General features: G+C 42.4%; 1 protein-coding gene across 3 annotated transcripts in view; it reads right to left on the bottom strand.

Annotated features, from left to right (window-relative positions):
- Positions 1-18,667, bottom strand: part of PRKCH (protein kinase C eta) — a 365,028-nt gene extending 346,361 nt beyond the window's left edge. For all 3 annotated transcript variants that reach the window (XR_014059378.1, XM_081509759.1, XM_081509758.1), the window contains exon 1: positions 17,918-18,667. Coding sequence is in view for 2 of the 3 variants with exons in the window: in XM_081509759.1 (XP_081365885.1) it covers positions 17,918-18,280 (363 nt within the window). In the remaining variant the exon portion in view is untranslated. The remainder of the gene's footprint in view (positions 1-17,917) is intronic.
- Positions 18,668-26,044: the final 7,377 nt, after the last annotated feature.

Here is a 26,044-nt window from a genome sequence, read left to right as displayed (position 1 = left end):
TACGTGACCTCCTTCACCCCTGTCTCCTCCAGTGTTACATAACAAGTCTTCTATCCAAACTACAAAGGAATACCTGCTCTCCTCTCCCAATATGTACTGAAAACGAAGATAATTAGTCATGAATAGATGCAAGAAAGCCTAATAAGCTTATCTGTATCTAGATCATGAACTGGGAGACAAGGAGAGATGGGAGAAGGAGTGGGGGAGGGAGACAAGGGCCAGACTCCTGGGAATCTTCCCAAGGGGCCTGAACTTTATAGGCGATGGGAAGCCTTTAAAAGACTGCTAGCAGGAGAGAGGTTAAGGCTGGGTTCTAGATAGCTCATCTGGGCAGCTCTGAGGAGGACAGATTTGAGGGAGTAGATTCGTGGTGACCAATTCCAAGGCTACTGAAACAATTTATCTGTGTGATAAGGGCCTGAACAAGTGTGGTGCTGATAGAAAAGAGAAACTGACTCAAGAATATACAGCAAGCCAATTCAGAAGGACTTGGCAGTTGACAAAAATGGGAAAGAAGTGGGGAGAGAAAACTGCACAATGAAGCCCGGGTGCCCAAACGATGATGAGATGAATTCTGACAGGGAAAATGCGTGGAGGAGCAGGCAGGGATAAAGATGGGGTATTTAGTTGTGGGCAGTGTTGACTTCAAGACACCTGAAGGATGCCCAAGTAGCTCTGTCCAGCAAGCATATTAGACATGAGATCTTAGGCCTGTTCTTGAACCTTCTAAGCCACAGTTTCCTTAGGTAAGAAATGCAGGAACCATGGAACTGCTCATCCCTCAAAACTGTTGCAAAAGGCTAAAGGAGACAGAGTATAAAGCCCTTCGCCCTAAGCCTGCCCCAGTCCAAGAAGCATTAATCAAGTTCAGGGACAAAGACGGGAGGTAGAGTCTTAGAAATTCTTGGCCTATGTGCAATACAATTAAGACCATGAGAGCAGATGAGACTATCTGGAGTGAAGCAGACAACAATACAAAAACAAACCCCCAGGAAACACCAATATTAAAGGAGATTAAAGGATGAGGAAAGAGATACAATAGGAAACAAAAAATTCCCAGAAGGTGCTGGAGAAACACAGAAGCAGGAAGGCTAAGAGAAGGAAGCAGCAGAAGTAAGTGACATGACTACATGGTCATTCCTGGGCTTTGCAGGAGTATTTGCAGGTATTCACACAGTGATGCAGGCAGAAGGCAGCCTGCACTGGGAATAATGAATGGGCTGGAGAGGACAGATGCAGTCAGCTCTTTGGGAAGATGGCTGAGATGAGAAGGGGAGACACTGAGCCTCACCTCAAAAGGGAAACAAGCAAGGCCAAGACAGGCCTGGGTCACTTATTCTCTGGGGCTTGGGGATCTTGAGTGCTTAGAGATCTGGCTCATTTCTAAAGGGAAGGTTTTGGGAGGAAGGGAGAGGATGAAGGTACAGGAAGTGAAGTACCTGAGCCAGACAGACAGAGAGGGGACCCAAACAGAGCAGGTATAGGACTGGGCCTCATCCCAAAACTGCCTGCAGGATATGGCACAGGTGGGAGCAGGAAGTTCACACCTGTGCACTTCAGTTTTCTTGGAACATTAGGGCCCTTGACTACAGAGAAGACTCAGGGTGTTAGGAAATACACTTAAATTCTCTCTGAGTATAACCAGGACTCTAATCTCAGCTCTTCCCACTAATGACTCAAGCAAAAGACAAGTAAGGAAGCAAGGATCTTGTGAAGAGTAAGGGGAGAGGGAGTTGGGGGCGGTGCTTGCGGATACTTCATTATTTTTCTTTTAATTCTCTCAGTCAGTTTCTTCCTTTTATAATGTAAGCTTCACTGAAGCAAAACTGTCAGCAGGTAATTTGACTTCAAAACACTAATAGAAATGATATTAATGCAAAGTCTCCTTTAATATCTTGACAGGAACAATTTTTCATAATCATTATTTTTCCTGTTTTAAAACAAAATTCTACATGCACAATCCCAACAGGACCAAATTATAGCAGAAGGAATCAACAATGAGCATCAGAAATTTCATTCAGAGAAGAAAATGCACACTGGACTCCTAATTAGGCAACTTCACAGGCCACTTATTTATCTTTCCAGAAATAGGATATGTTTTTTAAAAATAAGCTTCAGTTCAGTTCAGTTCAGTCGCTCAGTAGTGTCAGACTCTTTGCGACCCCATGAAACGCAGCACGCCAGGCCTCCCTGTCCATCACCAACTCCCGGAGTTTACTCAAACTCATGTCCATCGAGTCGGTGATGCCATCCAACCATCTCATCCTCTGTCATCCCCTTCTCCTCCTGCCCCCAATCCCACCCAGCATTAGGGTCTTTTCCAATGAGTCTACTCTTCACATGAGGTGGCCAAAGTACTGGAGTTTCAGCTTCAACATCAGTCCTTCCAATGAACACCCAGGACTGATCTCCTTTAGGATGGACTGGTTGGATCTCCTTGCAGTCCAAGGGACTCTCAAGAGTCTTCTCCAACACCACAGTTCAAAAGCATCAATTCTTTGGGGCTCAGCTTTCTTCACCATCCGACTCTCACATCCATACATGACCACTGGAAAAACTATAGCCAAATGGCAACTATTCCTTCACGGTCACAGTTAAACCATTATCCAGTTTATGCCCCTCACTGGTGTCCTTTTCTTACCAGAGGCAGGCTGCCATTAATAGAGTCCTGACATCTGGTATACCAGAGTCAGTTTTTCCTACATTGAAAACCACCTCTTATCACTTAAACACAAGTTAACATTTTATCTGGGGAATCTAGGGTTCAGCTTAGTCCTTTCACACACCTTTTACATGCATTTAAATAATCAAGGGAATAAAAATCACACTGGCATATTCACTCTCTCTAAACTACTCCTGAGGCTGCTCTTAAACTCATACAAAGTATTTATGTCTGTATCTGAAATAGGAATATTTTTAAAGAGATAATCTCTTAGCAAAAGTGGATGACAGTGTTTGAATTCTGAGGCCAACTCAAGACAGGAGAACAAGGAGTAGCTTTTTCAGTCTATAAGTTTCCTGAGTCCCTCCCACATGCAGGGGACTTTGCCAGGGACCAGGGGGGCGCTGAGGGTCACTGGTGCTCACACAGATAGCTGGATGCTCACACAGATAGAGGTACAACTGGGCTGAAAGGAGGTCAGTGGCCAACACCCACGAACACATTCTCACTCATCCCCAGACATCTGCAACAGCAGCGCCCCAGCAAATCAATACAACCACAACCCAGGTACAGGATGTGCATGACAAGAAGGCAAGGGGGCCCAGCAGGGAGACTCAGAAACAAAGTCTTCTCTGCGAAGCTTAAGAGCCAACCAAGGCTTCTGAACAGCCAAAACCAAGGCTGCACCGAACATCACCATGAATGCTGTTGGGCCTTACTATGGAGCAAATGAAACTTTTGTTCTGAAAAAGTACACATTTTCATATCAGACAGAACACATCTAACTGAAAATCACTGTGAAAGATCTAGGACCTCAAACAAGTGTTGAGTCAACTGATAAAGCTATAGATAATCGGTATGGGGGGAATGGTCATATTTTCTGTAAACCAAATCACTATTGTTGGCATCCTTGATTCACCCAGAAATCCACAAAGTCAAATGATGCACTTATAAAATTGTAGTTTTCCTCCTTGAAAGCATGAAAGAATAATTCACATCCAATGTATTATATGTTTATATGTTGAACATATGTATTATATGTTCAAACTTAAGTCAAAGAAACATCTTTTAATGCCTATTCAAAGAGGCTATTTACCATCTTTTCTCAGCAATAAACATGCTCACTTCAGCTTTTGAAAGGCGGTTCCATTGGACTTTTGCAACTAAAATATTGCAACTTTACTTCTTTCTGGTTATTCCCCCTAACTCAGAACCTTCTCTCTGTTCAGCATCCTGGTTATTCCCCCTAACTCAGAACCTTCTCTCTGTTCAGCATCAGATGCGCTAACCAACAGACTCAAACTCAAGATTTTCCATAAACTAACTTTGGCCAACATTGCAACTATAGTAATTCTAGCTTCAATTCCCCCAGATTCCTTTCGAGATCTTTCAGAATGGACATATGTGCAGAATTAACCCCAAACCCAGGATAAGGAAACCATCTTCTCTTTCACCAGTAACCATCCTATACTGATTTACACACCAGAATCCTAAATGAAAAGCAAACATGCCAAGAAGGTTACTCAAAAACCCTTTCTAAAATTCTAAATTCTAACCTATAAATTCCTTAAAATTAAAAACTTCAAAATTCTGTGTAAATAAACATCTTACTGCTTTGAAAGTTAATTTCAGAAAAGGTTGGGATCATGACTTAAGTACTGGGGTAGAATGGTGGTAACTGTGACTTTTCTGCAGTGGTATACGTCATGCACTGTACTAGTTTACATAAGTCTTCACTACATTGTCACACAACCCTATGAGATAGGTAGTAGGTTACAAGGAGAAAGCTGGGGCTAGCAGAAGTTAAGCGACCTCATTAATAAGAAGCAAAATGAATAGTTGAACCCAATCTGGCTGACACTCAACCATCACACTGTGACGCACTGCTAATTATGGTCGTTGTCCAATAAATATTCCCCAAAGCCTGTATTTGTGCGCTATGACTCTGTCATTGTAGATTCTGCGTTCTGATTCATATGGCTTAGGCAAATGCTCATGTGTCTTTTTACATTCAACAGAGACCAAATACATATTGAAGGGTGGTCAGAAATATTCCGGTGATCAGGCAGATGCCAAAATAGGCATAATCCAAAATTATTCAAAAATAGACAAAATTATCCAGAGTTAATTCCCCACATTATACTCAATCAGGTAAATGAGCTTGCAGGAGTCAGCAAGAATCAACTGTACCCACTTATAATTTTTGAGGTTTTATTTTATGATTACTGGCACTATGGTTATTAATTCTCCACACATTTATAGTTTCCTAAAAAAGTAAAACATCTGGGGCCCTATCAATTTTATCACTGCAGTACAATTATCTTATCTAAGTATTAAAACATTCTGTTAATACTTATGACTCCATAGAAAATAAATATATCATTTAAAAATTCAAGAACCTGGATTAAACTTTGATGTCTTTGTTTCCTTTCCTCTATTCTTTTTTTTTTTTGGAACTTACGGCACTGAGACAGGTCGCAAGCAGGCAGATGCCTCAGTGTCATTTGAGGGATGCCCACAAGACTACCAGGGGGGTCAGTGATAAAGACTCCAGCTGCAAATGCAGGAGACGCCGGATCAATGCCTGGGTCAAGAAAATCCCCTGGAGTAGGAAACCGCAACCCACTCTAGTATTCTTGCCTGGAAAATTCCATGGACAGAGGAGCCTTGCAGGCGACAGCCCACGGGGCTGCAAAGAGTCAGACACGAGTGAATAGGCACGCACACGTACAAAACTACAACCTCCCCCATTCCTCAGGAAGCGCCCACATCACCACCTTCATTGTCTAAAGTGAAACCATCCGAATGTCTTTCCTTGGCCAATATGATTATTTTCAGAAGGTCCTTGTCAAAATATGAATTTCCTTGGGAGATTAAAAGCAGCCAAAGCTACCATGTCTTGGGGGCCGATTTTGTGCTACCAGTCTTCTGTGGTAGCTAACTTGAACACCATTTTCCAGGAGACAGAATAGAGCTGGGATAATACCCTGCACCTGCTAACACCAAGTCTCTCCTCTTTCTCATACCTTCTGCCTGTTCCTCCACATGTCAAGCCTGTTGCCGCCTTTGGGCCTTTTCCTGAGCTGTCCCCTTTGCCTGGATGCTCTCTATAATCTTCACATGGCTGGATGCTTCTTGCCACTTGGGTCTCAGCCAAACTGTCACCCTATGAGTCCTCTGTCCACTCTAGGTAAAGCAGTCACCTTGTCACACTCCATCACACCACCCTGTTTTAATTCTCTACTTAGTACCTAACCACCACGTGCTACTCTTGTAATTACCTGTTTGCCTGCTTGTTGTCTGTCTCTCCATGAGAGGGTAGAAGCCCTGTGAGAGCCGAGGTTCTGAATGTTGTGTTCTCTGCCCCAACTATAACACCTAGAACAGAGTGGGGCACCCAGCAGGCACTCAGTATAGATCACTGAATGATTGAATGGCTTTCCTGCTGCCTCCTCCACACGTTAGGATGGTGTCAGGAAAGAATCAAGTTCAGAGAGCTAGATCCAAGCTTCACCTCTGACTAGCTAGGGGGTTACACTCTGGGCAATCTCCATTCAGCTCAGTTTCTAGGATCATCAGGCTGTTTTCCAAGGCGTCATCTAGGTGAGCTGTAACTCAGGAACAGAAAATCTTGTTGGGCTGGTGGCTCAGATAGTAAAGAATCTGCCTGCAATGTAGGAGACCTAGGTTTGATCCCTGGGTAGGGAAGATCCCCTAGAGAAGGGAACGGCACCCCAATCCAGTATTCTTGCCGGGATAATTCCATGGACAGAGGAGCCTGGCAGGCTACAGTCCACGGGGTTGCAAAGAGTCAGACATAACTGAGTGACTTTCACTTTCAAGACGGACCCAGGCCACAGGAGACCCGGAATCACAGGACAAGAGGAACAGGCAAGCACCACTGATTCCATTGTTCTGTCTTGGACTAGCACAGTGGTTCACCATAAGGCCCAGTACAGCTCAAGAAGAGGGTAAATATTTTAAGTATACTGATAAATCCTATCTCTTTTTACAAGGGGTTATCTTAACAAAAGACATCAAGCCAAGGTCATTCATAATGTCCCAGTTTTTTTTTTTTTTAACTTTCCATCTATTGCAAACCTCAAAGAAACCTTTCAACAGCAGAGACTTCTGAAAATATCTAAATAACACAACCAAATAGGTCCTAAAATGGGTCATCATTTAGTATATTTCACCGGGAGACAGAAGTGAGAACACATTTTAAGTACATACCCTAGGAATTAGAAATTAATAAAAACCTCATTTTTGACACCTTTTAACACCTGAAGCCAGGTGTCCACAGTCAGGCTTCTGGGTGCCACGAAACTGATGACACTGTTCCCAGCATGTTGTCAATATGCACATATGTGCATTTTTCTAGAAACAGGATCCATAGCTTTTATCATCACTAAAATGGTCCAGGGTTCAAACACGGTTTCAGAAGCACTCCATCTACTAAAAACCCATTCTGAACTCTTCCGTACTGTGATAAACCAAGAGTAATATATAATAAAGCACTTAAGAGATCCACAGCTCAAAAATTAATAAATGCATTTTGTTTAGGAAATGCTGTTAATACAGCTTTTGTGTGCTCTTCCAAAAATAATTTCAGAGCCTAGAACAAATCAATACCAGCAGAACAATCTCCAGAAGATATTTCAGAAGGGAGCAGAAATTGCATTGCCTAATGGAACAATGATCAGAGCCACATAACTCTGATACTGGAAGGGGCCACAGAGCACAGGTTGCCCAGCCCCTGCCATCACAGACAAGAACATTAAAGCCCAGGGTGAGGACAGAGGCACATCAAATGTAAGTGTTAGGAGACAGATGCAGAAATAGCGCCAAGTAAGTGCAAGAGATATATATGACTTGCAAATAAAAATTCAGCTTTGTGGTGCTGGTTTAAGTACTTGGAGAACAAGCACTACATTGAGAACATGCTCACACTGGCCCCATATGACTTATTTCATTAAGGTAATTATGAGGGGCTCATGTTGGCCCTGGTCCTATCCTCTGGCAAATTTAACTTTTTTTTTTAGCCATAGAGCAAACTAAACACCTTTGGTTACCTTTTAAGCATTTCTCCCCCTGTAAGGTCAAAGTTGTGTCAGGGTGAAACTTATGTAAAAATCAAACGAACTTGCCAGAAGGCAGCACATAATTAAAGCACTGTTGGTATAGTTGTTCTATTAAAATATCCTAGATGCTTTGACAATCACTGCTCTAATGTACTGGTGCTACAGAAACACACTAACATAATAATCTTGATAAATCTCTCTATATATGGCCATGATTCTCAACAAAAATTTCCCATCTCATAAAATTCTCCAGTATAGTACTTAAACACTACAATAGCCAATACCCTTAGGCCCATTCTACCATCTAATTAAAATGCCTATCGTACAAGTGATTTATAGGACTTGTCATCACGTAGGGTGGATATATAGACTGGTGGTTACAGACATCCCATGACAACAAAGCATTAATTACCATGCTAGTGAGAATGGCTTTTAGTAAAAGCTCAAAGGGTGGGATTCTCAGTCTCTCTCTGATGCAAGAAAACAGGGACATAACTTACCAGTCCCATAGAACGAGGAGCCCATTAGTATAAATCAAGAGGTACAACTGCATGGCTTAAAATGAGAACCCACTGTAATTCCTTAAGGTTGATTCTAAGCCAAGGAAATAACACCAACATCACTACCAATGCTAAAAGTCATTTAGACACGAGCTAAATCCTCTCCAAGCCTGAGTCATTTAGATTTGGACCAATTTAATTCTTAGGAGTTACTAACTTTGATAAGACATAAGTCATTTTGACTGCTTAAAACCAAACCAATTACTCCAAAAGCAAAGAAATGATGTAATTGCCTAACATATGGAGGCAGCAGCTTTAGAGATGGAAGGGTCCCTAGAGAGACTCTAGTGCAATCCCCTCCTGCTAGAAACCAGGGAGCTGAGAGCCTATTACACAGAGGCTTGCCTGAGGTCACAGCTGACAGATGGCAAAGCCAAACCTTGACCCCGGCTCTCCTGACTCTCATAGCACAGTACTTAGATACTGCTATAGGTTGTACAATGAAATACAAAGAGTTTCTTTTTAAACTGGGTAGTTAATACCAAACTAATTTGCAGCTAAAGTTAACTTCCCATATATTTACTAATAAGCCAGCTTCCACTAAAATTTTAGGAAACTTATTAATAGGTAAATAAATATCTAAGTAAGCAAATACCTAATATATTTAATAAATGACTACATATCTAAATATATTTGAATTAAGTATACCTTCATATCTATGTAGATGCTAGTGTGTTAGTATATAAGTGTGTGTCTGTCACATATCACATGAGCTAAGGAAACAGTAATGCTTCAGCTAGAGATTCAGTTCCCACACTCTGAAAACCAATTCTTGAGCTATCGCAGATTCAAAAACTCAAAAACCTCCCAGGATCAAGCAGCTAATAGGGGACTGAATATTAGGGAGTGGTGAGGTCTGCAGCAAACCCCACAGAACGAAATGTCTTCAGAGTCAATATTAAAAACATCTCTGCCAAATGAATACATCTGCAGGGCACCCATGGGCCTAAGAGCTGTCAGGCTTTTTGTTACTGTTCCGAACAAGATGACCTTCCCTAGTTCAACATCTATGGTTCTTTTCTGATCTGCACAAAACTTGGGATGTTTGATGGTTCAAAAAAAGGTGTTACTGTTTTCTTTCTTGGGGAGTTAAATGTTCTTTCAGGTCATCTGTTCACAGACATTGAAATTTAGTTCCCTCCAAACTTTCAGAAGATGGAAAGCTTTCTAGGGATCAGGAACATTTATCTTCCAAAAGGATCTGTGATGTCTCTCGGGGAAAATATTATCAAGTCAGAAGTTCCTTTTCTTCTTTTGAGGGATGGTTTTTCCAAATCCTTTAACTGAAGTAGACCTGCGGCCATATTATCTATGTTGAAGCCTTAAAAATTAGCTGTTTTTTCTCCAGGAAACTGTTTCTGGTCTCCCCAAAGTTGGCACTCACCAGCATCATAGTCCTTACTTCTGTCCTGTCATTTCCTAGTGGTCTTCCCCAATCTCTCTCTCCCATGGAATTATGAGGTCTATGAAGAAAAGGGCCATGTCTGTCTTGCCCACTGGCCTCTCCAGGGCAGAGCATCGTGCCCGGTACATAGGACATGCTCAATGATGGAGGAAGGCTCCTCATTCAGGGCTTGGCATTTCATAGAGAAACATGTAATAGTCTGTTAGCAGCTACCCCAGGGGCAGAGGGGATGAACCTCAGTCAACAGCCCACACTGTTAAGCCCTGAACTCCTCTGATCAATACACTTCCATGAGAGCCCAATCAATTCATACATCTGTCCTTTCAGGAGAGAGTGGAAGGGGACAACAGAGATCTTAGGATGCTGAGGGAACACTAAGGCAGAGGAGAGCCAACCCCAGACTTGGCACGTCAGGGAAAGTTTCCTGGGTCAAGTGATGTCTCCAGTGAGACATGAAGCACAAGCAGGAATTAGCATGATGGCTCTTGAGGAACCGAAAGCTGCTCATTGTGGCTGGAGCATGAACGTGTGGGTTGGGGAGAGGTGAGCCATAAGGCTGAAAAGGAAATCAGAGCCCAGCTCATGGAGAACATTCTATACCATTTTAAAGAGTTGTGCTTTATCTAAGGGCAGTGGGGAACCACTGAAAGGTTTTAAGTAAAGGAATGATTATCAGCTTGGCAATTGAGAAAGATAATTTTGAATACAGCAGTGATAAAAGTGGAAAGAAAGTGATCAGGCACTGAGTTTCAGGCCTAATTTTTATCATATTCTAACAAAATGGGGCCAGCAGCCAACATAAATGGAGTACCAGACCTAGCCAACTGTTTTGCAAAATAGAAGAAAGACTACAAAGAATCCAAGGCATCTCTCTGATTCTACGTAAATACTACCCACCTCGTAAAAATTACTGCACTTTTACTATCACAGTCACCATTCTAAACTCTTGCTAAATACCAAAACTGTACTAAGAATTACATAAGATACAATGATTCACTCTGCCCACCAACCTCATTAGCTCTCCACTGTTGAAGTATGACCAAATTTAACATGTCAGGCCCACAAATTACCAGTGAACAAAGTTACATCATATTAACAGGTTTGGTGATCAGTCTTTTAAAATGAGCAAAAGCCAGTAATTTTCCAAATGCAATTTTCAATTTAGTATCATATACAAAGGACAAAAATCTGATCCAGTCTTTAAAGCACAAGTTGATGTGCAATTAATTAATTTTTTAAATAGAACACTGATCATTGGAATAACTGGTCACTCCTCAATTACTTTCACTTATTTCTTTTTTAAAAGATGAATGTTTAAGTAAAAATCTTTCCAAAGTACTTACATTCTACTTGCTCCAAAAACACATTTTGACAAATATTTAGTATCTATCATACACCTGACACTGCTGAAGATGCTGGACTTAGACCAGTGAATAAGAGAGACAGGGATCCCTGAACTCAGGGTGCTTATCGCCCAAAAGAGAAGGGTATAATAAAACAGATTAACAACGATCTGAGAGGGTTGAGTGCATTGAAGGGTAATAGATAATGTGGTCTGGAAAATTCCCGAAACATTTGAACCACAACTTAACCATGATGAGAAACAGCCAGCCCCACTGCAGCAAAATTCTTATCATGAAACTGAAGACACAATATAAATAATACAATTCACATATACTGGGATAAACTTCCCGATACACGCTAAAATGGTTTCCTCCTAAACACTCCACCCCCAACTGACTCCAAAGAAAAACAATCGTGAGAATGAAAAACTACAAAATACAAAAGAGAATGAACCAACAGATAATGAATCTAGAAGATTCAATCTGATGCTCTAAATCCATGCACCTGGATCTTCAAATCAAGGGCAAAGATAATCAGTGATTGCCCAGTGGTAACCTGGCTGTTTCCCCTGACAAGACTACCAGACAGGTACCCTGAGTGAGAAATTGAGAGAAAGCAACTCTCCCAGTGCTGGAGGGAACAGAATGTCTTCAGGAGGGTTGAACCAGGAAAACAGCTTGGGATCCTGCCAAGCAGGTCCTTCCTTCCTGAGGGGATGCCAAGGTCTTTCCATGACGCAGCCTCCAGCTCCTCTTGCCTCCTCCCATGTCCCCATGTTCTGCAATAAGTATATTAGGTGCTGGTCCCCATGTGGAAAGTTAGCAAATAACAAGCAAACAAGTGAAAGAAGGAAATAAAGTTTTAATTTGGACAAATTTTCAGGTATCACAAGTCCAAAAAATTATACAAAATAAACCAGTTCGAGATGGAACAGAAAAAAAGCTGACAGTGATAATTTAGAAAATGAGACTGTCCTAAAGTTAGAAACTATATTGAATTACTTTGTTTTTTTTTTTTTTTTTTTAATGCTTCTACTCTGATTTTTTTTTTACACTAAAGAGACAATGTAGTTTTCAAGAGTCAGCCTTGGCTCAAATCTAATTCAGGCATTTTACTTACTTAACATCTTCTTTGGAAAAATAAGGATAATAAATCTTGTTTTTTCCCTACAGCTTTATTGGGTATACTTGTCCACATGCACATACTTAACAGCGAACTATCTGAAGCACTTAGACGTAAGTATACAACTTGGAAACCATCACAATCAAAATAATGAATATGTTCATTTCCCTCAAAAGTTTCCTTATGCCTTCTTTGTAATCCATCCCTCCATCACTTTCATTCCCCTGGTCCCAGGCAACCACTGCTCTGCTTCCTATCACTGCAAATTACATTTTTCTATAATTTTACATAAATGAAAACATCCACCATGTACTCTCTTTGTCTGGCTTCTTTCAGGACATAAAGTACATATTTTGAGATTCATTCATTTTGTTGCATGCATCAGTAGTTCACTACATTTTATTACTGGGTAGTATTCCATTGTATAGATAACATAATTTGCTTAAATATTCACCTGTTGACTGACATTTTCCACTTTGGGGGCTATGTAACAAATAAAGCAGCTAAAAATATTTATGTACAAGTCTCTGTATAAATGGTTTCATTTCTCTTAAGAGTAGCTAGGTCCCACAGTAAGCACATTCCTAACGCTAAGAAAGTGTCAAAAGTGTTTTCCAACGTGCCTATCGTTTTACATCCCTCACAGTAGTATATGACAGTTCCAGTTACTCTACGTGCTCACTCACACTGGGTATGATCAGTCTCTTTAATTTTAGCCTTTCCCATGGGTTTTGGTCTTAATTTATTTTTCCTTAACTAATCTTTTACTGTGCTATTTTCCACGAAGATTTTTAATTTGAATACATTTCTCATTGCGTCCCATTTTTAAACTGAGTATTTTTCTCATTGTCATTTTATAAACTCCTGTTAAAAGTCCCCTGTGTGATATACATGTTACAAATAATTTCTCACAGTGGATTGTGTCTTCTTCTTAAGAATCTTCTGAAAAGCAATAGTTAATTTAAATAGACTGATTTGATTTCTCTATAGTACTTGCTTTTTGGGTCCTATCTGAAAAATACTTGAGCTGACCAAGGTCACTAAGATTTTTGTCTATGTTTTCTTATAAAAATTTTACAGCCAAAATCCTACTTTTAGGTCTATGATCCATTTTCAGTTAATTTTTGTGTATAATGTAAGATTAAAGTCAATGCACAAGTTTCTGCATATAGCTATTCAGTTGTTCAAGTAGCACTTGTTGAGAAAATTATCATTTCCACAATGGAACTGCCTTGACACCTTTGTCAAAAGAAAGTCAACTGATCATATATGTAAGAATCTATTTCTAGACTCTCTTGTATTCCACTGATCTGACTCTCTTTAATACCACATTACCTTGATTACGGTAGTGTTGTAGTAAGTCTTGAAATCAGATACTTTAAGTCCTCCGACTCATCCTTTTTCAAAATTATTCTCAGATAAGTCTGGGTCCTTCACATGTTCATATAAACCTTAGAATCAGTTTGTTAATTTTTACAACAAAGAAGCCTGATGATATTTTGACTAGAAATGCATTAAACCTATTGAACAATTTGGGAAGATTTGAGGTCTTAAGAATATTGAATCTTCCCATTTATGTATTTCTCTCCATTTATTTAGATCTTTAACTTATTTCAGCAATGGTTTCTCATTTTTCAGTGACCAAGTCTTGCATGTTTTATTAGATTTATTCAATTTCATATTTTGATGCTCTTTTAAATGGTATTTTTCTGTTTCAGTTTTCAGTTGTCCACTGAGAGTATGAAGAAACAAGTAACTTGTAGATTGGTTTGGATCCTGAAATCTAGCTAAACCTAGCCTGTTGGTTCTAGTAACCCTTTTGTAGGTGTCTTAGAATTTTCTATAGACATTTTAACTTCTTTGTTTTCTTGTACTTTATTAATTGCCTATTGCATTGACTGCGACCTCCATTATACTGTTGAACAGAAGTGGTAAGGGTAGCTATCCTTGCCACTCTTGATCTTAGGGGAATATCATTCAGTTTTTCACCATCAACATGTTACTTGTGGGTTTTTCACAGCTGTCCTTCATCTGGTTGAAAAGTACCCTTCTACTACTAATTTGTTGAGAGTTTTTATCATGAATGGATATTGAATTTTGTCAAGTTCTTTATCTATTGACCTGATCATATGAATCTTTTTTTCTGTTATTAAACTATCTGTTCATTTGAAGAGTTGCACTGATTGATTTTAAATGTTTAGTCAACCTTGAACCTTGCAGTCCTGGTTATAACCTCATTTGATCATTTGCTATATTGCTGGGTGTGATTTCCTAAAATTTAAGATTTTTTAATATCTACACTCAGAAGGGGCATTGGTATATAGTTCTATTTATTTGGAAAGCATCCATCAAGTTTTAATATAAAGGTAATGTTGGCCTCATGAAATGCACCAGGATGTGTTTCTTTTTCTTCTGTTTTCTGGAACAGTTTGTGTAATTGCCAATGTTTCTTCCTTAAATGTATGATAGAACTCACCAGTTAAGCCATCTGGGACCTCAAGTTTGTACTGTGGAAGGCTTTTTAACTACAAATTCAACTGCCTTAATGGACAGAAAGCTAGTTGTTTGAATGAGTTTTGGTCATCTGTATCTTTCAAGGAATTTGTTCATCTAAATTGTGGAATTTACTGGCAAAAAGTTGTTCACAATATTCTCTCATTTTTTTAAATGTCCATAGGATCTATAGTGATGTTTTCTCATTTCTAACATTGGTAATTTGTATCATCTTTTTTCTTGATCATTCTGGCTTGAGATTTATCAATTTTATTGTGTGTGTGTTTTTCCAGAGAACCAACGTTTTTGTTTCATTGATTTTTCTCTACTGTTTCCGTTTTCTACTTCACTGATTTCTGCTATCTTTACATTTCCTTCTTTCTGCTTACCTAGGATTTGACTGGTTCTTACTTTCCTGGTTTCAGGCAGAAACTCAGGTCTTTGAAATCTTTTCTAATTGAAGAGTGTAACACTGTATTTCCATTTAAGAACTTCTTTAGCTGTCATATCTCACTACCTCCTTGGATATAATGCAAATTAAATGAAATAAATATAGTTAGGAAAGAAATGGTTGATTGCCTAATCCACGGCAGGCACTGTGCCTGGTACTAGGAATGTGTGCATGTGTGCTAAGTCCCTTCAGTCGTGTGCAACCCTAGGGACTGTAGCCCGTGAGGCTCCCCTGTCCAATGGGATTCTCCAGGCAAGAACACTGGAATGGGTTGCCGTGCCCTCCTCGGTACTAGTAATATAACTGCATAAAATAGATCTCTTTCTCTCATCAAGCTTAAAAGGTAATATCAATGAAACTAGTACAAAATCAATGTCAAAGACTGTCTTCTTAATACTTAGAAAATATGTTAAGCAAAAAAGCATAACAATTTTGTTTTATTCTAATAATAAAGGTATCTTCTGTTTTTGTCTCTTCTGATCCAGGAAGAATTAAACGGATAGTTTATTTTCATTGTTTAGCAATCTATAATTTCAGTTGCAAAAAATAAACTTATCGTGGAGTAAATTATTCCATTTATAGCTTTCTGAATAAACTACGCATTTCAATCTAATATGCTAAGGACAAATAAGTACTTCTGTAATTCTAAATTTCAAAACCACTTTAGACCTACAGAGGATCATTTAAAAAACAAGCATTCCAAATATTTTAACAAAATTATTTTCTTAACAAAAATGTTTTTAAAAAGGAAACTCGCTGCCTATTTTATCTACCCTATCACCACAGTTTCAAAATACCAAGAATTTTAAAAACTCTGCCTCCTCACTGAATGAGTGTCTGACAAATCACCAATTTCAAGGTCATTTAAATGCCGATGTATCCTCCAAACACTCGTATTTTTCAGAACACCACTAGCAGGTTACATTAAACACCTAAATGTAATTAATTCAGACAATTAAGATATGTAAATTTAATTTACATTTAAATCTACAGCCAGTGGGAAAATAGGCAGATCTAAATAGGCACCCCCGCTTTTTCAAGTGATCTGAATCTTCCTATATTTATGCTTCTTCCAGCCCTTACCTTGTGGTCTTCATTTAGGCTACAGGTTCTCAAACTTGACTGCACATTGGGATCACCTGGAGAGCCGAAAAGTACTGATGCTGGTGTCCACAGCCAGAAAGTCTTATCTAGAGTCTTTAAAAGTAGGGATTTTTAAAAGTCCCCCAGGTGATTCAAGTGTGCGGATTACGAGTAAAGTAAACCAGACTAGGATCTCTCTTGGAAAACATGCTTCTAATGGCCATCGGTCAGTCTGCACCATATATTTCAGAACCCGGTTCTTTAGCACTTTGCCAAACCTAACTCCTAACCGGATACTAATTTAATAATTCCATTCAGATTCCTAGACTGACCTCTACTTCCTATTCAGAAATTCACAAAATAAAATGTCAATCTCTATTTTGGCCGTTCCTCTCCAGTCCACTTTTAAATTCCACAAAGTAAATTCAGCTGAAGGGAAATTAACTCAATATAATTTGACGTTACAGTTAAACAGTTGTTATGGTTTTTTCTCCTATTTAAGAGACTACTCCACAATCTAGCTGTAATTTTACAAAATATATGATAAAAGTATCAATTCCTCAAAGTGTAAAATAAATATCTAAATGAGTTTTTCTTCTTATCCATCTGATTCTCCCACTTGTTAATTTCAAACAGGGTTTTCAAAACTGATTCACATTCTGGCCTCAAAACTGACATCCTCCAGAATTCAAATCATTAAACTCCTGAGAGTCTTCAAAGGACTTATTTAGCCAAACCAGACCACTTCATTCTAATTATCATTTCATCACATACATGTGGAAAGGATAACACCTGTATCACAAAGGCAGTATGAAGATTAAGAAGCAAAAGCATTTTAGCACTGTGTAGAGTGCTCTAGACATTTTAATTTATTTGCAGCAGACATTTTGCCTCGTGGGAACTATGTGAAAAGCACAGGCAAGTAGGAAGTTGCGGGTAACTACTTGTCAATACACAGAAATACAAGCAGGTGAGGTGAGAAACCCGGGGTGGTTCACAAACTGCTGAGGAGCCCTGGAAACTCTCAAGACCAGTAACAGTAGAAACACTAACTGCAGGAATCAGACCTCTGGGGCTGAAACTGAACTGAAGTTACCTGCAAACACATGTAAACCTCATCTCATCTCCTTGAAAAACTGCTTAACAAAACTTTGCCAACTGCAGACCCAGGCACTCCGATCCCTGCCAGTGTAGGTTATTTACCTCTGGGATGTAATGGATGTGCATGCTGAAACACGTGTGCACGTCTGAGCGGCTGAACCAACACGTATCCATAAACATTATGAATAATACCTGCGAGAATGCATGGCTTTCGCTTAAGAAACGCTTAAAGAGCTTTACCCAAATCAAGTCACTTTCCTAACACACCTTCCTTGCCTTTCCTGTACTACCCGCGTGCAGAGTTGGGGCGACTTACTCAAAGTCTGGGCGGAGGGGGTGATCGCCCCTTCCCCCGACTTCCCGTTAGCCCAAGCTGCCATCCCAAAGAGGAACCGTATCCAGGATAGCTTCTTAGAGGCACAACTGTGCCCTCACACACCCACCGCGGTCGCATCACCAGTGCCACGGGCCACTTGGACGTGGACCAAAAGTGGAGGGAATTCCCTGAGCCGCGGAGCCTGGGAAGATGGGAAAGCGGGTCCCGGGCAAGTTTTGTAAAATGAAGTAAGGGAAAGGTGCGGAGTGGACACCAAGGGGAGGGCTACAGGTACTCACCCAGCCCTCGAAGGTGTCCGAGGCGCTGGCCGTGCGCAGCAGCTCCTGGAATTGCAGGGTGCAGTTGGCCACAAAGTGGTCGTAGCCGAGGGGCGTCTCGTGGAAGACGGCCAGCTCCAGGTGGCCACCGTCGGTGACGTTGGCGCAGAACTCCTCATTGTACGTGGGCTTGTTGGTCTTCTGCTTGGTGCTGGTCTGGCCCACGCGGACCTGGTCCACGCTCACCGTCAGGTAGGGGTCCAGCAGCTGATAGCCCTTCTTGAAGAGCGAGTGGCGCAGGGACCAGCGGGTGGGCTGCAGCCCCACGGCCTCGCCAATGCGGACCCTCAAGTAGCCATTGAACTTCATGGTGCCGGACGACATGCCGACGCCGCTGTCCCGCCCCGGGGACCGCGCGGTCTCGCAGCCGGAGAGCGGGGAGCCCTCGCTCAGGCCAGCCCTCGCGGCGGCCGCAGGAGTGGAGGCAGCTCCCGGGAAAAGCAGCACCCAAGCTCCCCTCGACAGGCCATTCTGCCGCCTCCGCCGGACCTTCCCTCCCCTCCTTCCCTCCCTCCCTCCCTCGCGAGGTGGAAAGGAGGGGAGCCGGGCGCCAAGCCCTCAGCGGGCCGGGGTCGCCCGACCGTCCCTCTCGAGCGCGCGGCGCCTCCCGGGGGCTCGCACGGGACTCGCCCCTTCTTCAGGGCCAGGAAGCGCCTCTCCCGGGAGAGCCGGAGCGACCCGTCCGGTTAGCTCGAGCCTCCAGCGTCTCCTGCCCCCGCCTCCGCCCGCTCCGGCTCTGGCTCCTGCCCCCGCCTCCGCGGGCTCACGCTCTCCCCCACTCGGCAAGCTTCAAACCAGGAAGCAGCTGCCGCCGCATCCCGGGCAGAAGCCTCGAGCCGCTCGGCTCCAAGTTCACAGCCACCCTACGAGGAGCTCGCGCGCCGTGTGAAGCCGGGGGCGTGGCGCGCAGCCGGAGCCCGGCCCTGCGTTCGGGCAGTGGCGGGGCGCACGCAGCCAGGGGAGACCCGCGCGGGTCGGTTCGCACCGCTCTGTGCGCACTCGCTGCAGCAGGGTCTGGCGGGGCGCTCGGGACTGGAGGTTACCCCAGGTGCAGGCCAAAAAGGGAAGGGCTTGTGGCCCAGCCCCAGCAAACACCTGAGGCGTGGGAGACAGACCCAGCGAGAGCTGGAAGGAGGGTAGGAGAAGGAACAGGGAACCCGCGCTGCTGGGAGACGCCCGCGCCCACCCTCCCACCCTAGGAGGTGGTCTGGCGACCCAGCCCGACCATCTGGGAGAGGCCCTGGCCGGAGGCGGGTGCATGGCGGGGAGGTTACTTTTCCTAATCTTTACAGGGATGGCTTATCCCGAGTTCAGCTCGGGCCCATCCTGTTGTGCGCCTTTCCTGCGGAGAGTAATTACACGGTTGTTGTGTGTGTGTGTGTGTGTGTGTGTGTGTGTGTGTGTGTGTGTGTTTTAATAGGGCAGTAGTAATGATGTCCGCCTCCTTCCTCGGAGAGGTGTGTCTTGTTGCACAGAGCAGGAAAGGTCGGTTCTGAAGACAGCCGTGGCCGAGACTACTAAATCTCTTCCTCTGCGGGGCGGTTCCTGGTCCGCCCAGCCCTACAGGACAAGGGCAGATGTTCACTCACACAAACACACACGCACACACAGACACAGTCCCCAGCGCACACAGTCCCCAGCACACGTGCGCCGAAGAAATCGCCTCTTCTAGGAACACTCTAGGCTGTTGCTCTGTGAGTCAGAGGGGGCGCCTCCAGTTGCTTCTCTGCTCAGGGCTCCTGCAGTTTTTGTCCCCTGGGAGCTCCTCACTCCCTGAGGGCCACCTCAACCAATTTGTCTCCCATAAGGCCTAGGCCATTGTTAAGATCCCTAATTACATTCTCTTTGGCGACTCTGAGTCTCCTGGGAGCAGGTCAGCCTTTCTATTCCCTTCTTCCCACTGCCCTATTTGGGGCTCTCAACCTACGTTCTCAGCATTTCACTTAGGCACACTGTGGAATGAAAACAGAAAAGAACAATGGTCGGTGGGGAAAGGCCAGTCTTAAAAAGAGCATTTCCTTAGAAGAACGGGGCAGGGATGCAGCACATCGCCAGAAGACACCTTAGCTTTAGACAGAGCCATAAAGCAAGCTCTCCAACATCCAGGGAGCTCCTGTATGGCCCCAGTGGAAAAGGTCAAGGGGATAATTTGGGTAAACTTTGTCATCCTCTCCTCCAAAGAGTAGGACTCTAGCTTTAAGAACCACTGAAGGATTTGCTGCTATTGGATCTCAGCACTAAGAGAAGACAGTCCCAAATGCTGGGCAGCTATACAGCTGCCCTGGGGTTGGGTGGTGAGGCCACTAGGTACTCCATTTTTGCCCTATCAGTCAGTGCCAGGCGTAGGTGGGCAGTGGTGGCAGAGCAGTGAGCAGGGCAGCCATGGTGCCTGCCGTCCCGGGGCTTAACAGTCCCACAAGAGAGGAAAAACAATAGAGGGTGAAGTGGAGGAACAGACCAAGGTATCTTGGGATAATGTAACCGGAGGGGTGAGGGGAGGCTAATCAGAGAAGGGTTAAAAAAAAATTCACAGCAGAAGGATCTATTTATTCAGAGTTCCTGAGAAAACAGACAGCTTGACCTGTTTGGGGAACCAGGAAGATTCCATGTGGCTGGAGGGGCAAGTGGCTGAAATGAGCCTGAAAAGGTGGGTCGGGGGCCAAGACTAACCAGATTGGTAGGTCTTTGGACCTTAACTATGAACAGCTGGAAGCCTCTGGAAGGCTGTTAAGCAGAGCCAGGGCAGGATGAGATTGAGGTTTTAAAACCTCTCTCTGGAGCTGTGCAAAAAATGGACTGGAAGGAGCCAGCACGGGTGTGGGGAGACCAGGGAGGAGGCTATAGCTGAAGTCTAGAAGGGAGAAGATGGTGACAGAGACCCGGGTGATATGATAGCAATGAAGCTAAGGAGGTGGAACTGAGACGTAGAGTGCACAGGTCTCAGTGATGGATGGAAAGAAGGGAATGAGGAAGAGGAAAGTATTAAAAGAAGCATGCTGGAAATGGACTTGAGCAATTGTGTGGATGACGGAGCCATGAATGATTAGGAAACACTAGGGGAGGAACAGCAGATTTGTGGAGGGGGGTGAAGAGTTCAGTTCGAAACACATCAGGTTTGATATCCCTGTGATACATTTAAGCGGAAATCCAAAGTGGGCAAGTGGCTATGTGGTTGTGAAGGTCAGAGGTAGAGTCAGGGTTAAAGGCATAAGTGGAGAAGCCATTAGTATAGAGATCACAATCGAAGCTAAAATAGTGGATGAGAGCTCCATTACAGGAAAAGATAGGAAGAGAATGTAGTTTGAGAAAAAGAAGGGGCTTAGGCTGCAGACTTCCAGAAACTCCAACATCTACAGGTAAAGGAGAGGCAGACAATAGGGTTGAGAAGCGGCAGCCAGAAGTGAGAGAAAACCCAAGAGGATGTGTTTTCTAGTTATTGTGGAAACCAACTCAAAAGTTGGCAGGAAGGAAAGGTCAGCTAGGTCAGAGGATGCTAAGGGATTAAATAAACAAGACTAAAGAAAGCCTGTGGAGTTGGACAGTTCCTGAGTAACCTTTGAGCCAATTCAGTAGAAGGGTAAACATGGAAACCTATTTAGAGTAGGTTGAGGTGAAAAATAAGAGTGAAGAGAGTGAGTGTAGACACTCTTTCAAGACATTTGGCTGAAGTAGGGAGGAGAGTGAGAACTGAGGGGGAAGATGGACTCAACAGGTGGAAGGCTTTTTAGGAAGGAGAGCCGTGCAGGAAAAGAAAGGGTTTGCACAGTTCTGAGACCGCAGGAGCTAATGCCATCCAAGGCATAGGTGAAAAATGAGCCTTAGTATAAGAAGCACCTATGCTTGTGGCTCTTAGCCTGCTGTCTAAGCTTGCCTGCCAACAGCCAGGGAGATGGTCTCCAGCACCCTCAACTTCCTGGTTTTCTAGTTTAACAGCCCCAGTAGAATGAGAATTTTCTCTACTAGCATCTTTACATCAATCTTGAGGAAGACTCTGATTGTCTCCAGCCCATGTCATGTGTCATTAGGCAGCTCGCAGGGGACACTAGACAGGCGATAGACAGAACCTAGTGCAAAGTCCCCGTAGGGAAGGACTAGATGCCAATACAAACCTCACCTACATGACAGCTGTTATGCAGAGCTGACCCTCCTGAGTTTTAATGAAGGCAGGGGAGAAAGAAGTTCACTCTTTCTACACATCCCACCCTGATCAATAGTGGCTTGTACATAATACAGTGTAGAACTTGCATATCTGTATGGTAGTAGTTTAGTTGCTAAGTTGTGTCTGACTCTTGCAAGCCCATGGACTCTAGCCTGCCAGGCTCCTCTGTCTCTGGGATTCTCCAGGCAAGAATACTGGAGTGGGCCAACTAAAATAAATAAATTTATTTAAAAAAAAAAAAAAAGAATACTGGAGTGGGTTGCCATTTCCTTCTCCAGGGGAATCTTCCTGATCCATGAATCAAACCCGGTCTCCTGCATGGCAGGCAGATTCTTTACCAACTGAGCTACAAGGGAAGCCGCACATATCTGTATAGACTGCTTTCAAATATGTATTATAGGTTTTTGTTTTAATAGACTAGAGGTTTGTTTTTGCTCCACTTATCACTACAGTAAAATGCACTACATCCAAATGAGTTCTATTCTGAGAGCATGTTCATTAAGTTCAACAAAATTACACTTAGGTACCCAACTGACACAATCAGCTATACAGTACTGCACTATAATAGGTGTATAATAATTTCATACAAATAATACATAAAAACAAACACAAAAAATAAAACATTTTAAATCTTACAGTACAGTACCTCGAAAAGTACAATAGTACAGTACAACAGCTGGCATACAGGGGCTGGCATCAAGTGAAGAGGCAAGAACAGTTACTGACTGGGGGAGGGAGAGGAGATGAGAGATGGTAGAGCTAAAGGAGCATCAGCAATAGGGGATGGAAGGCAAGCTGCAATTTCACTCACGCCTGACATGGATGGAATGCTCAGTTGCATATTTGACAGTTTGCAACTTGAGGTTCATATGTAGGGGACTTACTGTATTCTTTTTTCTTGTCTTAGTCACACTATAACTTTGGACTTCTCTATATACAATTCCTACGACATTATCTAAATTCTTTTTTACTGCTTGATTGACAAAATCATTGCTATTTTTCAGTTTTCTTATGGAACATGTCACACAACCCCCATTCCATTTTAAAATAGAATTAGAGAACTGAGAGAAAAATGCAGCCAAGTCAGAAACCACTCCATGTTACTATAAAATAACACAACCTTTGATGCCAAGGAGGACAGTTTGATACCACACATCAAAAGCTTTAAAGTTGGAAATCACTTCTTTGCCTGAAGAGGTCCAGTTCAGTTCAGTTCCATCGCTCAGTCATGTCCGACTCTGCGACCCCATGAACTGTAGCATGCCAGGCCTCCCTGTCCATCACCAACTCCCAGAGTTTACCCAAACTCATGTCCATTGAGTCGATGATGCCATCCAACCATCTCATCCTCTGTCGTCCCCTTCTCCTCCTGCCCTCAATCTTTCCCAGCATCAGGGTCTTTTCCAATGAGTCAGCTCTTCACATCAGGTGGCTCAAGTATTGGAGTTTCAGCCTCAACATCAGTCCTTCCAATGAACACTCAGGACTGATTTCTTTTAGGATGGACTGGTTGGATCTCCCTGCAGTCCAAGGGACTCTCAAGAGTCTCCTCCAACACCACAGTTCAAAAGCATCAATTCTGCGGCGCTCAGCTTTCTTTACATCCAACTCTCACATCCATACATGACTACTGGAAAAACCATAGCCTTGACTAGATGGACCTTTGTTGGCAAAGTAATGTCTCTGCTTTTTAATATGCTATCTAGGTTGGTCATAACTTTTCTTTCAGCAATAGTGAAATGACTGAGTAAATTACAGAATAACAACTCAATGGAATATCATCATAGTCATTAAAATGACATATGATAAACAACATAGGAAAAAATAGTGAATAACATTTTAAAAATCTAAAGTAAGAAATATAAATATGTCATAAAATATATAAAATACGTATACCAAAGGATTAAGATTGGAATGCAACATGGATAAATGAAAACAGTTCTTAGGATGTTGAATTTATAAACGAATAACAAATGTACTCATCTGTGAGGGCTCTGAACATAAAATATTGAATGATTTAATACAAAGCATGTGATACATTGCCAAAGCACATGGTACATTTCAGCTGTTACCCTGACTGCCATATTATCATTTATTAAGTATTCACCAGCACTGTAACAAAGCACTTGACACACATTTCATTTGAGTCTCATGACAACCATGGATGTGTTATTGTCTCTATTTACACATAGGAAAAGTGAGGGCCAGAATGGTTAAGTGAATTGTATCACATACTTAACACACGAAAGAGCTAAGATTTGGCCCATTTTTCAAAAAATGCATGCCTAACCCCTATCCCTGGTGGTTTTATTGCACAGTAGGAATGAAAACTATTAAATACACTGAGTACAGAAAGGAGGAAGTTGGAGATTCTCAGCAGGCAGAAGAGAGTGGTACACAGGGCAGGGGTTATAGCATTGTGCTTCTCATCCATTTTTAAATATGCAAAGGTAAGTAAGTAAAAGGGTATATGCATAAAGGTACATATAATGTGGCAAAAGTGGACCACAATGTCCTTATACATGTCCCAAAAAGAATAGAAGAAGGTAAGATGCATCACAGAGATAATAACATTTCTCAGAATGGAAGGAAGACATGAGTCTCATATTGAAAAGGACTCTGTACTAGCCAGAATGAATCAATAAAGACCCACGCCTAAACACTTCACTGTGAGGCTTCTGAAACCAGGATAAAAGGAAAATCTTCAATGACATGGAAGAAGAAACAGAGGCCAAGTCAGAAGGGAGGGTGGGGAGGGAGGAGTCTGGGATGAAGTCGGAGTAGTGAGGTCCACAGCCACAGGGTCCTGACGCCAACAGTCTGTGTCCCAGTGGATGAACAGCTCATGCTGAGGGAGGGAAAGAGGGAAAGGAAGGCTGAGGGGCAAAGTCCTAAAGAGCAGATGGAGTAGAGTGGCTCAGCTTCTCACCCTTCCTCAGCCTTCCTCAAAAGACGGGCCTTCCAGGGACTGCTCTCAGAACAGAGGAGCAAACATGAAAGCCATATGCCCTTAAAAAAGCAGTCAGGTTGCCCCAACATAGCCTGGTGATCAGGAGGAATAACTCAGTAAGACATTTCCGCCATTGTTTTCTAACAGGAAACTCCACTAAATATTTTCTGAATATAAACGGAACAAACACAAATCTCTCCCATGGCTGGTTTACTTTTTGACATAACTCACCTACTCGAATCTACCCATTAGAATATTTTCACTTGAAACTTTTACATCACCTAAGAGCCTTTCCTAATAGTAGAATGTGTGTGTTCAGTCGCTCAGTCATGTCAACTCTGTGCGACCCCACAGACTGCAGCCCACCAGGCTCTAGGCTCCTCTGTCCATGGAATTTTCCAGGCAAGAATACTGGAGTGGGTTGCCATTACCTGCTCCAGAGGATCTTCCTGACCCAGGGATCAAACCCGCATCTCTTGCATCTCCACTGCAGGCAGATTCTTTACCACTGAGCCACCTCTTACAATCCTAATAGTAGTATGGAACCCTGGAAAACTTTACAGGCATTCTGTTAAGAAACAGATCCATAAAAGTCCTTGACCTAGATTACAGTTTGGTAGATTTTTTTAAAAAGACATACCTTCATATAAAATAAGAGATAAATAGGGGAGTAGGGAAGCTGAGGCGAATCTGCATTTAGTAACTTCAATTATTTCTTCGTATCTACTTCTATAATTACAACCTACAGTAGCATGTCACCAAATGAGACAAAAATATCTTTTGAAGCTAAAAGAATTTAAAATTCCTTAATTCTGAATACAGAACTTACTATAACTTTTCATTTTAGTATGTTTCTTAATATTTTAATATTTCTAAAAAGCACTAGCAGTAGAAAGCAAGCGTATATGTTTAAAATAGTAATAATTTTCTCCAAACCTATTATTAATGTAGCTAATGGTCAGGTTGTTCCATTAACTTT

The sequence above is a fragment of the Giraffa tippelskirchi genome, chromosome 7, assembly GCF_054371585.1.
Source record: "Giraffa tippelskirchi isolate mGirTip1 chromosome 7, T2T-mGirTip1v1.2.pri, whole genome shotgun sequence".
NCBI classification, from domain to species: Eukaryota; Metazoa; Chordata; class Mammalia; order Artiodactyla; family Giraffidae; genus Giraffa; species Giraffa tippelskirchi.
The sequence above is the reverse complement of the archived record's forward strand: the minus strand, read 5'-3'. Positions and strand labels throughout refer to the sequence as shown.